Raw genomic sequence first — 15,579 nt, forward strand, 5'->3', positions numbered from 1 at the left:
GAATTCCATGTTTTAATTTATTTTTCGCTATGTTTACTGTAGGTTGCATGAGAACTTTTCTTCTAAAATTGACTTTTAGAAAGTCCACCTTCTAAATTTCCCAGTTGATCTCCTGAGTTCTTCATGTTATTAGTGATCTATTCTCATGCTTTCTCTATTTAAAAGTTTGACTGTACTAAGAAAAAGTGAGGTTATGTGTATAGCTAATTGAAGTTAGCAGGCAATTAAGATGATTATGATTTTATTTGATCTACCAAAACTGTACTAGTTCACTTCATATGGAGACAATGCTATAGATGCCTGTAATATCTGTGAGTCTACATTAAGGCTTGCTCCTTGATTGGGCTAGACTTAGTTTTTGCTAGAAATAAACTCGGTATTTAAAAATATTTAATATACTCTAGTATATCTTCTGTTCGAGGATGAGGACTTGTTCAACAGACGTCTAGAGTTCCCCAGGTGCCTCTCTTTTTCTCTTGTTCTGACCAGGAGACATGGAATGCTTTGACAGGTCTGCTACCCATCCAATTGCAAGATTTTCCTGGCATTGATTAAAACCAAGTCTAATTTTTGAGCATTCCTGGGCACTAATAAAGGTGTTTAGGTTGTTTCTCAAAACAACTCAGAGCCAAATTCCTTGAATTTTCATATAAATTTGTGACATCCACAGTCCAATTGTGCTAGGACAGAGTCATGGGTGGCATACAGGTGAAAAAAAAAAGTGCCCAGAGACAGCATGCAAGACATGATTTACTGGGAAAACTTACAAACGATCATTGGCTCCTCCAAGCAAAGTTTAGTGGCAATAGGTGGCATATATTCTTTCCACAGAAATCTAAGTCACTAGCTTTCTAATAGATAATATTAACTTGTTCTAGTTCCCCCTGTGCATAGGAGAAAGCTGGTGTCCTTCATGATAATATGTATCTGGACATTACAGTCCAGGTTTGCTCCTTGATTAGGCTTGATTTGGGGGAACAGAAAAATGGTCTTCTCTTCTTTCTTCTCTCCTCTTTTCTTTTCTCTCTCTCCTTCTTTCCCTCTTTCTTGCTGTTATCCACAAAGATATGTTGCCACTTCTCCCTCCTAAGTATAAGTTCCCCTAGTAAATTCTTTGGATTGATCACCCCGGGTATAGTACTTCTTTTTTTAAAAAAAAATTGATTTTATTATTATTTTTTAAATACACAACAGTGGAATGCATTGCGATTCTTATTACACATATAGAGCACAATTTTTCGTATCTCTGTATATAAAGTATGTTCATGCTAATTTATGCCATTATACATGTACTTTTTTTGCATTGCAATTCTTAATACACATATACACTACAATTTTTCATATTTCTCTATATAAGGTATGTTGACACCCAATTCAAGTCTTCATACATGTACTTTGTATAATGATGACATCACATTCCATCATCCTTGCTAATCCCCTGACCCCTCCCTTTCCCTCCCACCCCTCTTCCCTGTCTAGAATTAATCTAATCTCTCTTTGGAATCCAAACCATCTCTATCTTTGGATAGTTTGGTGCACTCTGTATGGGAATTCCACTACCACTACTTTAAGGAATAACTTCAACTCTCAGTTTGCCTGAATTAACAAGAGGGCTTTCTCAATTTTTTTCTTTTTATTGGTTCATTATAGCTATATATAATATTTGGATCCACTTTTACATAATTAACAAGCATGGAATATAATTTGCTCCAATTCAGTCCCCAGTCCTTCACATTTGCCTTCAACAGATTGCCTTCCCCTGTTCCTTTCCCTCTATTCTAGTGATTTTTATTCTACTTATTTATATATTTTCAATTAGTGGATTATGAATATACCTAAATGTGAAATTCATTGATATGTTTATATATGTGGAAAGTTTACCCAATTTCCTTCCACCATCCCTTCCTTTTTCCATCCCTCTACTTCCCCTCAAACCTCTTCCTCTATTTCACCAATTTTTCTTCAATTTTCATGGAATTCCACCCCATTTTTCTTTTTCTTTTCTTGCCCTTATTTTGGTCTAATATTTGAATACGAGAGAACATATTCAACCCTGGATTTTCTGGATCTAGTTTGTTTCACTTAGCATAATGTTCTCCAGTTCCATCCATCTACTAGCAAATGCCATAATTTCATTCTCCTTTGTAACTGAGTAAAATTCCATTATGTATACACACACACACACACACACACACACACACACACACACACACACACATTATATATACCACATTTTCTTTACCCATTTGTCTCTTGAGAGGCACTTGGGTTGGTTCCATATCTTGGCTCTTTTGAATTATGCTACTATAAATGTTGATGTGGTGACATCCATATAGTATGTATGCTGGACTTTAGATCTTTTGGATATATACCAATAAGAGGGATAACTGGGTCATATGGTGGTTCCATTTCTAGTCTTTTAAGGAATCTCCATACTGCTTTCCAGAACAGTTGTTCTAATTTGTAGTCCCATCAACAATGTGAGTGTACCTTTTCTTCAACATCCTTACTAACATTTATTTTTGTTTGCATTCTTGAAAATTATAATTTCTGACTGGAGCAAGATAAAATCTCAATGTAGTTTTGATTTGTATTTTCCTAATTGCTAGAGATGTTCAGCATTTTTTCATATGTTTATTGGCCATTAGCATCTCTTCTTTTGAGAAGTGTCTCTTCAGTTCTTTTGCCCATTTATTATTTGGGCTATTTGAGGTTCTTTTTGGTGTTAACTTTTTTGAGTTCTTTATATGTTCTGGATATTAATCCCCTATGTTAGGACAGATGGCAAAGATCTTCTCCCATTCTGTAGGTTCTCTCTTCATGCTCTGAATAGTTTACTTTGCTCTGCAGAATCTTTTTAATTCTAGGCTTTATTCCTTATACTTTAGGAGTCTAGTTAAGAAAGTTAATGCCAGTGTCAATATGTTGGAGTGTTGGGCTTATATTTCCTTCTAGCAGTTACACAGTTACTGGTCATGTGTAAATGCAAGAACATTCAGAGGTGAAATGACTGTGTTAGGAGAGCTTTAACCCAATCAATGAATTAATCCCCTGATAGGGATTAACCCAAGTGGTAATTGAAGCTGGGCAGGGTGTGGCTGGAGAAGGTGGGTCATTGGGGGTGTGCCTTTGGGCTATATACTTGGTAAGCTAAGCTTAGTCTCTTTCTGTTTCCTGATCATCTTGCGAGCCACCTCCCTCTGCCATAGGGTCTCTGGTCTAATTCCTAGGTCCTTGATCCACATTGAGTTGAGTTTGGGGCATGGTGAGAGATAGGGTTTTAATTTCACTTTGCTACATATGGGTTTTCAGTTTTCCCAGCACCAAATGTTAAATTGGCTATCTTTTCTCCAGTATATGTTTTTTGGCACCTTTGACTGGTATGTAATAACTGTATTTATGTGGGTTTGTCTCTGTGTTCTCTTTTCTGTATCATTGGTATTCAAGTCTATTTTGGTGCCAGTACCATGCCATTTTTGTTAGTATTGCTCTGTAGTATAGTTTAAGTTCTGGTATTGTGATGCTATCTGCTTAATTGTTCTTACTAAAGAGTGCTTTAGCTATTCTGGGTCTCTTATTTTTCCAGATGAATTTGTTGATTGCTTTTTCTATTTCTATGAGAAATGTCATTGGGATTTTGATTGGAATTGCATTAAAACTGTATAGTGCTTTCAGTGGTATGTTTGTTCATTCTGCCTATCCAAGAACAAAGTAGATCATTCCATCTTCTAAGGTCTTCTTTAATTTCATTCTTTAGTGTTCTGTAGTTTTTTACTATAGGGGGTCTTTAACCTTTTCTGTTGATTCCAAATGTTTTATTTTATTTTGAAGGCTATTATAAATGGGGTAGATTTCCTAGTTTCTCTTTCAGAATATTTATTATTGATGTACAGAAATGTATTTTATTTATGGGTATTGATTTTGAATACCTTGTTGAATTCATTTATTAGTTCTGGAATTTTTCTGGTAGAATTTTTTAGATCCTCTATGTATAGAATCATGTCACTAGTAAACCATGATTGTTTGAGTTCTTCTTTTCCTATTTGTATTCCTTTAATTTATTTTGTCTGTCTAATTGCCCTAGTTAGAGTTTCAAGAACTATGTTAAATAGGGCATACCTGTTTTATTCCAGTTTTTAGAAGGAATGCTTTCAATTTTTCTCCATTTAGAATAATGTTGACCTTGGGCTTAGCCTAGCTAGCTTTTGCAGTGTTGATATATGTTCCTAATATCCCTAGGTTTTCTAGTGTTTGGCACATGAAGCATTGCTATATTTTGTTGAATGCTTTTTCCGCATCTATTGAGATGATCATATGATTCTTATTTTTTAAGTCTATTGACATGATGAATTAGATTTATTGATTTCTGTATGTTGAGCCAAATTTACATCCCTAGGATAAATCCCACTCGATCTTGGTGCACTATCTTTTAAATATGTTTTTGTATACAATTTGCCAGAATTTTACTGAGAATTTTTGCATCTATGTTCATTAGAGATATTGGTCTGAAGCTTTCTTTCTTTGATGTGTCTTTGACTGGTTTTGGAATCAGGATGATATTGGCTTCATAGAATGAGTTTGGCAGTATTCCCTCTTTTTCTATTTCATGGAATAACTTGAGGAGTATTGGTACTAATTCTTCTTTGAAGGTCTTGTAGAACTTGGCTAAGAATGCATCTGTAGCTCACTCACCCTTCCCTTCCTACTTCCCAATCAGGAACCTCTTTCTCTGGAGGTCTTTGGGGCTGTGCTCTGGGGCTTGTGCTCCTTTCACAGAGAGCTGTTTTGTATGGGGATTTTCAGGACCAGTCTTTGTGAGCCCTGGACCAGTCATGTAACTGCAAGCACTGTGCTGGTTTAGTGGCTGTGGAGGAGGGGGGAGTTGTGGGACTACAATACCTTGATATTGCTTCTAGGACCCAGCTGGTGTCCCAAGTTGGATGTTGCCCCAACTAAAGATGGTGATGGATAACCCAAGTTGGTGACAAAAGTGAACCAAGATGGAGGCAGCTGCTTTCATAGATAGGGTGTTGGCTTGAGCCAGGTGATGGTGTTGTTTGGCGTGTTTGGAGATGCAGCTCTGCTACTTGCAGTGTTGTGGCTGGTGGATGTCTCCAGACCCTGTCCAGTGACCCCAGATGCAGGTGACTATGGCAGTGCTTGCCATGTCCCAAGATGGAGGCAACCAGAGGGAGCTCCATGCTGGTAGATGGGGGTCTACATGGGAGTGGTAGCTGGGGGGTCCTGCACAGGAGCACTGTCAGGGATGCTCTAATAACTCATACAGAAACAGAATTCCTACTGCTTGAATCTTAGGTCACAGAGCTACAAGAAATGCAGCCTTCCTCTAGCCCGCCATCTTGAATCCTCCCTACAATCACTTTTGAGCAAAGTCATTTACTACTCAACCTTTGAGAAACCAAAGACTTGTCAATATTGTTATCCATAAAACTTGTCAATATTGTTATCCTAATCCAGGAATAAATTCATAGTAAAGTTCTGGAATAACTTGAAAAATTAATTATTAAATGTAGTCAAATTGCCATGGCAGTATATAGTGCTGAAAGGGGGAAGAAGAAAAAAAAATGTGCAAAATAAAAGACAAAATAAAAAAGAAAGAGAAAAGGTAAGATAGAAAACAATAATACACACCAAGGTAAAAAGAAAAGAAAAAAGATTGATGTGAGGGAGGGGGATATTTGAAGATCTGAGAGAGTATCAGGTAATAAGAGGAAAAAGAGGTGTTAAGATGAGCAATTGTAAACCTGAGTTAGGAAAACAAAGAATTATTCCAATTACTACTTTAAGACATTAGAAAAATGAAATTCAAATTGATGTGGGGTCTATTTATAGTAAATCATGGCAACATAACAAAAATTCTTATTGACTCTTGGTTTGGATTTCATCAAGATTTAGGACCTTTAGAAGATGTCTATCATTCTTTGGCTTCATATCTCCCCAGAGATTCTGGGCTACAGAAATCACTCCCCTATTGAACATTTCATCAGATGGTTTTCATTTGTCAGCTCAGGGACGTGAGCCTGGATGCTTGGAGGGTGTCGTGCTATGTTGGTTCGCTGTTTCTATTGTATACAGGAGCTCAGAATGTAGGGCTTTGGACTGTTGTTCTGTCCACCATGGGTCATTTCACACCCTCTCCTCTCCACAGAGTCCTCTTCAAAGTGGCATAGAGCCCACGACGGTCTTCAAGCACCGGACCTGTGGTCATGGTTTCTCTGTGTGCAGCCTTTGGTGCAGAAGCACCCCTCTTGACTGACATAGGTGTCTGGGGCACTGTCCTAACATCCACTGCCCAAGGTTGTGAACCATAGGTACTTCTTTCCTCTGGTGCCTGGGACAGAACAGCTGTCCTTCCTGTGTCCGAGCTTCAACTAGTTTTAGCTGTGAGTCACAGATGCTTTCTCCCTGCACTACCAAGGACAAAGACTCCCTTCATGTCTGGTTCTGAGCGCTCATTTCCCACAACAGTGAATCTCGGGTGATCACTCCGTCTCTGTCTGGGCTCCCATGGAGGCTGTGCAGGGTGATGCATTAGGCTAGTACTTCCAAGGGCAGGTCTAGCCCACTCCTCTTGTTCTTGGTGAGGGTGGGGGTGGGGGTGGTGTTTCAGCAGCTTTCAACTAGCAACATTCCCTCTACAAGATCCTTCTAGAGAGATTATTGAGGTATTTCACTGTAGGGGTACTCCCTCTGGTTAATTTTGTGGCTCTCTGAAGGTGAAGAGATTCCTTTCGTTTATTCCTGGCTGTCTGGCCACCTGTGGGCTCCACAAACAGCTGCCATGCCCAGAATGACTTTTTGTTCTCAATTTGTGTTAAACTACTTGGTCTCCTTCAGTGACTCAGCTGCTCCTGTTGTCTTTTCATTCCACCTGCTTTTCTTTCCAGCTGTTATTAAGGGAATGAGTGCATATGCTTTTCCTCTCCCGCTTTCTTTCTCTGTTGCCCATCTCCCCACTTCCTAACCTAGTCTGGGTTCAAGGAACTCTGTCCTTATTCTCTACTTTGATAACCAAACTTCAAGTCTCTGTAGGTCTCAGACTGTCCAATGTTGAGTCTTAGAGCATTTAATCTGTAACTCAGATCTTTGGTCAGCTGTTCCTCCTTTTGGTGCTGTGGAAGAGTCAGGATTTCTGCCTCATTTCACTCCTCTTCAATCTTCTCTTAATTTTATGAAAATTTTAACACCAGTCTATAAGATCTCCCTGGAGCCCACTTATCAGAGAGGATCTCCACTGTGACTGTCTTTCCTTTAGCAGGTAGCAACTTGCAATTGATTTTTACCTGATGCTTGCTACCATGATGAAGGTTTTCTGTGGTCCTATTTAGCTCCAGTCTTGTGTGTTTACATCTCTGATGTGAGTACTTCTCAATCATATTAGTTTTCTCCATTGGTAGTTGGTTCTAATGGTCAAGGCCCAGTACAGTTTCCTAATCCTCCATCAGGGTTAGAGAAACTGGGGGATTTTTTAAAAATTAACAATGGGTCCTCATTTGTGTCCTGGGAATGATAGTTTCCTGCTCTCTGCCTTCATCTTAGTACTTTTGTCCTATAAGGGAGAAGGCTCTTCCTATAAATTTTGCCTCTCCTGCAGAGCAGGCTCCTATCCTCTTCCTGGCTTGCATAAGAAGGAAAGTTTTCTCCAATTTTCCATCCTACCTTCAATCACTGTCATGAATACGAAGTGAGGTTCACAGGCGGTTTCTCACAGGTGGTTGCAAGCTCTTTTTTTGTGTGTACACATTCGAGAAATTATTCTTTCATGTACACTCACATTTGGGCTTAATTTATTCATTAAAATTTTATCTGATGTCTTCACACAAGTTTGTATGGTGACTAATTTTCTGTGTTTTGCTCCTGGTGTGTCAGTGCTTTTATCCCATCTTTTTGGAAATTCCAGGCTGCATGTTTCCCTGAAATCCCTCCAAGGATCAAGTAAAGCTGTAATTTTGCTGATTATCTAATTTTTCCATATTCTTAAGCTTGTGGCACTTCAGATATTCTGGTGAAAGCCAGAATCCATAACATTATATTCGAATAAGTAGAAAATATAAGTTTGAATAATGTTTCATTCATAATTTTTTTCTTTTATAAATGCTGCCTTATATGAATTCTCTGGGGGGAAAAGAAAACTTTTGAAGTTGATGTAAACACTCCTACTTTGCTAGGTTTTCCCATCTTGACTAGGTAAGCAGTGAAAGCATGTATTCTCATTGACTTATATGATAGGTGAAGATAACAACACATGAGACCACTTTCCATTTGCAAGATGAAGCATGCATTTTCATAACATTGCAGTCCCACACACATCATTACAGCATAACCATATTCAGAGAACATCAGAAAAATAGGATTTTAAGTTACTTTCTAAAGACCGAGTTGAAAAAAACACCCTTACCCTCCCTCTCATACAAGGCCTGAAAAATCTTAAGGGCAAGTCAGAAATATGCATTACCTATAGAAAGAGAGCTTTCAACTTCAGTAGTAAATGCAATCATCTGGGAGAATTTTTTAAAATACCAGTGGTATTCCCCACAACAGAGTAGTTCTCAAGTGTTTCATAGATGATTTTAAAGTGAGTTGAGCAGGTATAAAATCTTATATGAAGGGATACCAAAAGTGCATGGTAAACGTGTGAGGTAGGAGATGGGTACAAGGTGCAACCATTCATAGGAAAATAAATAAAAATTATGTTAAGACTTTTACATCAGAACTAACCCCAAGAATTACTCTGGGGTTGATGCTGCTAGAAGAGTGGAGAAACTTCTGGATTCTTCCTCAAGTTATTTCATTGTAAATGTTTTAGTCACAGAATGGGTGACACTGGTGGCTATATCCATAATCTCTCTCCAGATTCTTCTGTGCTTATTTTGGCACCCATTGTTCTATGTGCTGGGAAAGAGCTTAGACAAACTCCCAGTCTCCAGGGAAAAAAACTAGGTAGGGCTTTTCCATAAATACCTGGAGATAAAAAGCACACTAGATTCAGGAACTCTGTTAGTCAGCTTTCTGTCACTGTGGCCAACATACCTGACAAGAACAATTTAGATGAGGAAAAGTTTATTTTCCCTCATAGTTTCAGAGGTTCAGTCCATGACCAGCTGACTTCATTGCTCTGGACCTGGGGTGAGGCAGAACACCATGGTGGAAAGACACGGTGAAGGAAAGATATCAGCTCATGGCAGGCTCAGAAGTGAAGAGAGAGAGAGAAGAAGGAGCCAGGAGGAAAAGATATAATCATCAAGGGAATATATCCAGTGACCCACTTCTTCTACTCATGTCCCACCTGCCTATAGTTACCACCCAACATAGTAGTCCTTTCAAATTATTAATCAAGTAAGTGGATTAATCCCCTGATTAAATCACAACTCATGTAATTAATCATTTTACCTCTGAACATTCCTGCATTAACACAGGAGATCTGACAGGATACCTCATATCCAAATCAAAACAAGAACTAAGATAAATGATAAGATGTATGCATTCTGACTCCACTGAAGCCTCATCCTATAGCCAGGGTCATCAGATAACCTGACCTTTTATATATTACATAAACTTAAATGTACACATATGCACATAAAACTTAAGTATTTATCATATGTTTTTCTTAAATTTTCATTTTTCATAATTTTACCTTATTTCCTGTTTCTGCAGCTCACTTCTCATTATTCCCTCCTATTCTCTCTCCCACTCTGTCTATACTTAATTACCTGAACTGTTTTGAATTCATTACCTTCTCTTATGTCTACAAAGTCAAGGTACTTCCTCAGCCTGGAAAACTTACTCTATTCCTTTGAAGTCTTAATTGGCTACTGTTTTCTTTGCTTCAAGACTCTTCTCAGTCATTATCAGCTCTCCAAAACCTTCCTTGAATGCCCAACCTGAATTTTGTGCCTTCAATTTGTGCCTCCACATCTCCATTTCTTTCATATCTATGTGCAGATTCAGCATTCAAAATCAATTCACCACAGTCCTTTTATTCAGCATGAATGGTATGAAATTTATAAATGAGATATTTTTTCTTCTTTCCAGAGTGAGGTAAGTCATGTTGGTACTTGAGCAATGCCAGGTGCAATCATTCAGTTGAACAGAGCTCCACCCACAGGTTTATATAAACAGTCATCCCTTGGAGTTTCCCATGGAAAGGGACTTAAGTATCAGACTAGCAGAATCATATGCCCAGAGTTTGACAGCAGGAGTGGGGGTCCCCGTCTGACTCTGGAATATCTCGCCTTGACTGCAGAAAAACGCTGAAACACTGTTAGAAATTCAGGTAACTCAACTGGAACTCTTTCTGCAGGGATAAGGGAGAACTGATTCAGGATGACAGGCTCAAGTTAGTGAGGGGATTTACTAGAGTTTAGGTTCATGGTTTTCTCTTAATGGATAGTCTACTTATTCTATCCTTTCCTCTTCTTGCACCTTCTGAGAGGACTTCTGTCTCTAATTTCTATGGACTTGACTGACCTATATTTGAAGACTAGTGAGATCTGAGAGTGCAGAAGGATGTAATGCACTGGGCAGTCTTCATCATTGTAGAAGAAAAATATTTCTCAATTTTTCTTTATGGATCAGTTGAATGTAGTTTTGTGTCTCAGCAAATATTGGGCTCAATTTCTGGAGATGGCCTGAGAACAAGAAAAGAAAATAGTGTTTCTGTGCATGTTATTCCTCTATCACCTGTTTTTTCACAAAGGGAACTAATTCTTTGCAACCAGAGTACTTCTCCTTTAGTGTAGTTGTGATTAATAAAAATAGAATGAGAAAGAGAAAAATCTCATTGTGAAATGTTTATGATGAGCTATTTAAAAAATATGATATCTGAATTCTTTCATTTTCTGAAATAAGCACTGAAAAACAAACACTGCATGTCCTCAATCATATATGGATGTTTAGAAAGTTTATTGTATACAAGTAGAGAGTAGATTAGTTGTCAGTAGATTCTAGGTAAGGAAGGGGAAGCAGGAAGAGAGGAAAGTCAGATAGTAGGTACAAAAATACACTTAGGAGGAGTAATTTCTAGTGTTCCACAGTACCATAGTTTCACTATATTTTACAACAATTCATTATGTATCTTTCTAAAAAAAAAAAAACTAGAGAGGAGGAGTTTAAAGGTTCCCAGCACAAAGAATGCTAAACGTTTAATGAGAAGGAAATGTTATCTACGATGATTCGAATATTACACATTGAATTATCACATTGTACTCCATAAATATGTACCATTATTCGATATAAATTTAAATTTTTTCAAGAAAACTGAACTATTTTTTACTTTCAAAATATTACATGAAAGACTTAGTAAAAATATTTTAAATCATCTACTCTCAATAGTAAAGAATGACATATCAGAAACACTTTGATTCTGCTTAAAATAAATGCAATACCAAAAAAAGGAATGGGTTGGGCATTGTTTCTGGGTCTTACTGAGTTAAAGACATTTATCTCTTCTTTTATGGTCTGATTAACTTTTCTGGCTGGTTGAAGGTGATTTGTAACTTTTATAGTATTTAATTGACATATTTGCTTTCTTTTTGAACATTTGAAAATTTCTTTGATAAAATATGTTATACACATGCTTATGATTTTAAAAATGTTAAGTGTATTTCTCTGTAGTGTTAAGTGTATTCATGTTGTTGTGCAACAATCATCACCATCCCTCCCTAGAAATCTTTCACCTTCCCAAATTAAAACTCTCTATTAAACACTAACTCCCATTGTTCAAATATTTTTTAGAACTCATCTATATGGTAAGAAACATGTACCTAATTAGGATTATTATTTGAGTGAGATTGGAATTTGGGGGTTCATTATAGCAATGTTCCAAAGGGCAATGTTTTCTATATTAAGATCAATGCTTGGGGCTGAGGTTGTGGCTCAGTGGTAGAGCAATTGCCTAGCATGTGTGAGGTACTGGGTTTGATTCTCAGCACCACATATAAATAAATAAAATAAAGGCCCAATATATATTTGGCTTTCTTTTTAAGTTGTTTTTTAAAAATTATCTTTGGAGAACTGCAGAGTAGATGTAGATAAAGTAAGATGAGCATCTCAGTAACCTTTACCTCTTAGCAAGAGTTTTGTCCTCAGTCTAGTCTTGTCCTTCAGCTGTGGAATAAGTTTGTATAATTACCATGGGGAAACTTCAGTCCTATAAGGTGCCATATCCTGTAATCAATTTTAATAGATAATATTAATTCACTTCCTGCCTGGAACATAGTCTGTCATCAGCAGTGTCACTCATGTAAAGTAACTTGGAAGAAAAACAGGCAAAAATTCATGATTAAAAAATACAGAATATAGTTATTGTTATTTTTTGTGGTGCTGGGAAAACGTAGTTATTACTAACTCAACTGGTTTCCAGGAACTTGCATTCTGCTATAGAGAGAAGTCACAATCAGTTACCCACTAGTTTAAACAAACCCCACATGTTCTAGTAGTGTTACACCTCAGCCTTCCTCAGATTCTATCAAATCATTTATATCTAGGTCATGGGCAGTTGGTAAGACTGGTGAATCTCATGCCCCTGAGCACATTGGTGCACTTCCTTTGCTGTAAAATGAATTTCCTGGTCAGAGACAATGTTGCATGTGTTTTACAAAAGAGGGAATGAAAAGGCATTTTTATGAATATCTTGCATGATGAAGTACTACCAGCCAGAAACTCACATCCAATGATAGATAGAGTCAGTATCCACCCCTAGAGTATAAATTTATGTTTCCTTTATGATGGATGCCACCTGCTAGCCACAAGTCTCCTGAAATAATAAGCTGAGCATTCAGGGGTGATAGCTAAATAATCCTAAAAGCAAGGATGTCCATATTGTTAATCCTGTGCATGGCCCTGTTCCTCTGTCCCAAATCCCCTTGCCCCATGTCTCAGCATTGTAGGCTGCCTTAGAGTGTCTTTAAATTAGCTTAAGAGTCTTTATAAATGTAGCACTTAATTATTGCTCCAATTCTGAAACCCTTAAAATTAGACCTTGGATTCAATTCTCATTTCCATCACTTATAATTAGGGAAAAAAAATGAGCTTTTCCAGAGTTAGGATGGAGACCCCCTGGTTCTCAACTGTGGATTCTTTGCTTTTAATTTTTCCTTTTCTTCAAGTCAATCTTCTAGGACAGTCATAAGAAGGTAGAGAATTTTGTAGTCTTTATAGTTACTTTTTGATCATACCAACCACACTATTTCCTTTCCTTCCTTGTGCCTTCTTCACCACCTGCACTTGATCCTATACCACCAATATTCATACTTTGAATAGGTTTGGTGCTGTGGCATGCTGTAGATTTCTTTCTCCATTCCTTTTAGTAGGGTCAGCTGTGCCTTCCCCAGTGCATGAGAAACCCAATTTCAGAAGCACATGCTGGGAATCTCTTTCTGAGAACTACACTCAATTCCTGTTACCAAATTCCTGTTACCAGCCAGGGTTTCAGCAAGAAATGAAAGACATGCTCAAATTCAAGGAATATTAATTAAAAAGCTTATTTATAAATGTGCAAATAAGATGTAGAGCAGTTTGGAAGAACAAAGAAGGACCCTGGAGCTAAGATAAAGAGATTGTGATCACCCATACACCTGAGGAAGTAAAGGCAGGAAGCAGGAGCCAAAATTTATGGGCAAAGACGGCTACAGGGTATGTTTTTAGTTTGTTTTATGTTTGGTTTTGTTTGTTTGCTTGCTTAATGATTGGACAAATAGCTCACACAGCAACCCAGCAGAAAAGTCTGAGAGAGCAAATATTCCAAAGTCATCCTCTTTCATTCGTGTAATCTGCTTATTATTTCACCAGAAGCCACTGAAAAGAGAGCCAATTGCTATAATCCTTAGTTTCATTTTGTGAGAAACAGAGAAAGGTGGAGAAAATGGAGATTGTATCTGGGGAAGCAAACAGGAGACAGCCAGCACATCAAATATATGCTGGACACACTACAGGATTCTGCAACATATTTTGAAGAGAAGCTATAATTCCTATATTAAAAATCCTTAAAATCTTTAGCCAAGTCATGTACCTTAACAATTGTAGCAGAGAATAATGTGTGTTTCATAATTCACTAGGATAAATAAAAACAATTGCATAGAAATCTAAAAGTTGACCTGTTCAAAATTTAATTGCTTTTCTTCCCAAGGGTCTTATCATGACTAGTGACATAATTTAGCCACCCAGTTACACATCCAAGAAGCTCAGAAGTCATGTGAAAATACATCTCTGCCATTTCCTCAATTCAGAGACTAATTTAATCCAGGAGTTATACAGTTATTCTCTCTCTTCTGTGGTGATATTTCGTTCCTTCCCCAGCAACACCTGTTTGGGTTGAAATACTCATTCTGTTTGCCATGTGATGTTACTGCCTCCATTCCTTCCTCAGCCTTCAGAATCGCACTTCAAATATGTAAATCTCTATATACTGTGCCATGACTATTCTTTATCAATAGCTAAAAATAATATTTTTGAGCATTTTTTGCTCCAAAACTTTATGAAAACTTAAACACTTACATTTAATTAATTTAGGTATGTGAAATATATACTCCTATGTATTTTTCTGGATAGTAAACAGAGGTACAGAAATTGCACAAATAACTCGAGGTAACCGTTAAGTAATAAAGCCAGGGTGTGAGTCTGATTCCAAGGCTCTCACTTTTCATCTCTCTTAAATATTTCAACAATATTAAAAGTGGTAAGAAAATCAATACTTATAGTCCTTGAGTTCGTTACAGTACTTACACTTTATAGTATAGTAGTGTCAGGTATTATTCTGGTGACTTTAGATATTATTACTCCATTAATTCCAACAATAAATACAATGAGAAAGAAATTATCATCCCCTGTAACAGCTGAAAAATGGAAACATAAAGTTTTAGTAATTTTCCTAAACTCATACAGTTAAATGACAAGGGCAGAATTTCGACTTAGTTGGTCCCTTTCTAAGACCCTGCTTTTAACCCCTATGCATGTGACTGCTTAGACTGTTACAATTCCCTTGCAGAGAGGATAAAACTTACATTCATCAACCTGGCATGCGGAGCCTTCGTAATTTGCTCTCTGCCTCACTCATCAGTCTTACCAGGTTTTGCTCAAGTCCTCTTGCTCAGCAAGGCTTCCTCATATTGAATCTGATGTAGGTCCTCCTTGCCTCATGCTTCGTGAGAAAGCCCCTCTCTCTTCCCAAGGTTGCAACTCCTCGCTAGGAAAGCCTCTGTGGACCTTCTCCCTGTTATTATATTTATGTGCTGCAGAGGGAAGTGCTCTCCCAGGCTGCTAGAACTGCCCGTGTACACAGGGTGGTATTTGCACATCAATTTTTTCCTCCTATCTGTAACACCACTAGCACCTAGGAAGCTGGGTTTGGCTTTTTTTTTTTTTTTTTTTTTTTGAGGTACCCATTGATAACTATCACATTTATCTGCTGAGTCAAAAATCAAACTATCATATGAATGAAAAGCCCTCACATTTGATTGAGGAAGCCAATTTCATTTTCCCCTTTGCTTTTTATTGACCACACGAGTCCACACATCTATCTCTAATTACAAGTCCTCCATGAAGATAAAATTTGGAAAGCCA

General features: G+C 37.5%; 1 protein-coding gene across 1 annotated transcript in view; it reads left to right on the forward strand.

Annotated features, from left to right (window-relative positions):
- LOC143404472 (selection and upkeep of intraepithelial T-cells protein 8-like) overlaps positions 1-6,273 on the forward strand; it is a 33,126-nt gene extending 26,853 nt beyond the window's left edge. The window contains exon 5 of the mRNA XM_077110074.1: positions 6,170-6,273. Coding sequence (XP_076966189.1) covers positions 6,170-6,273 — 104 coding nt within the window. The remainder of the gene's footprint in view (positions 1-6,169) is intronic.
- Positions 6,274-15,579: the final 9,306 nt, after the last annotated feature.

Source organism: Callospermophilus lateralis, chromosome 7 (assembly GCF_048772815.1).
Source record: "Callospermophilus lateralis isolate mCalLat2 chromosome 7, mCalLat2.hap1, whole genome shotgun sequence".
In the NCBI taxonomy this organism is placed as follows: Eukaryota; Metazoa; Chordata; class Mammalia; order Rodentia; family Sciuridae; genus Callospermophilus; species Callospermophilus lateralis.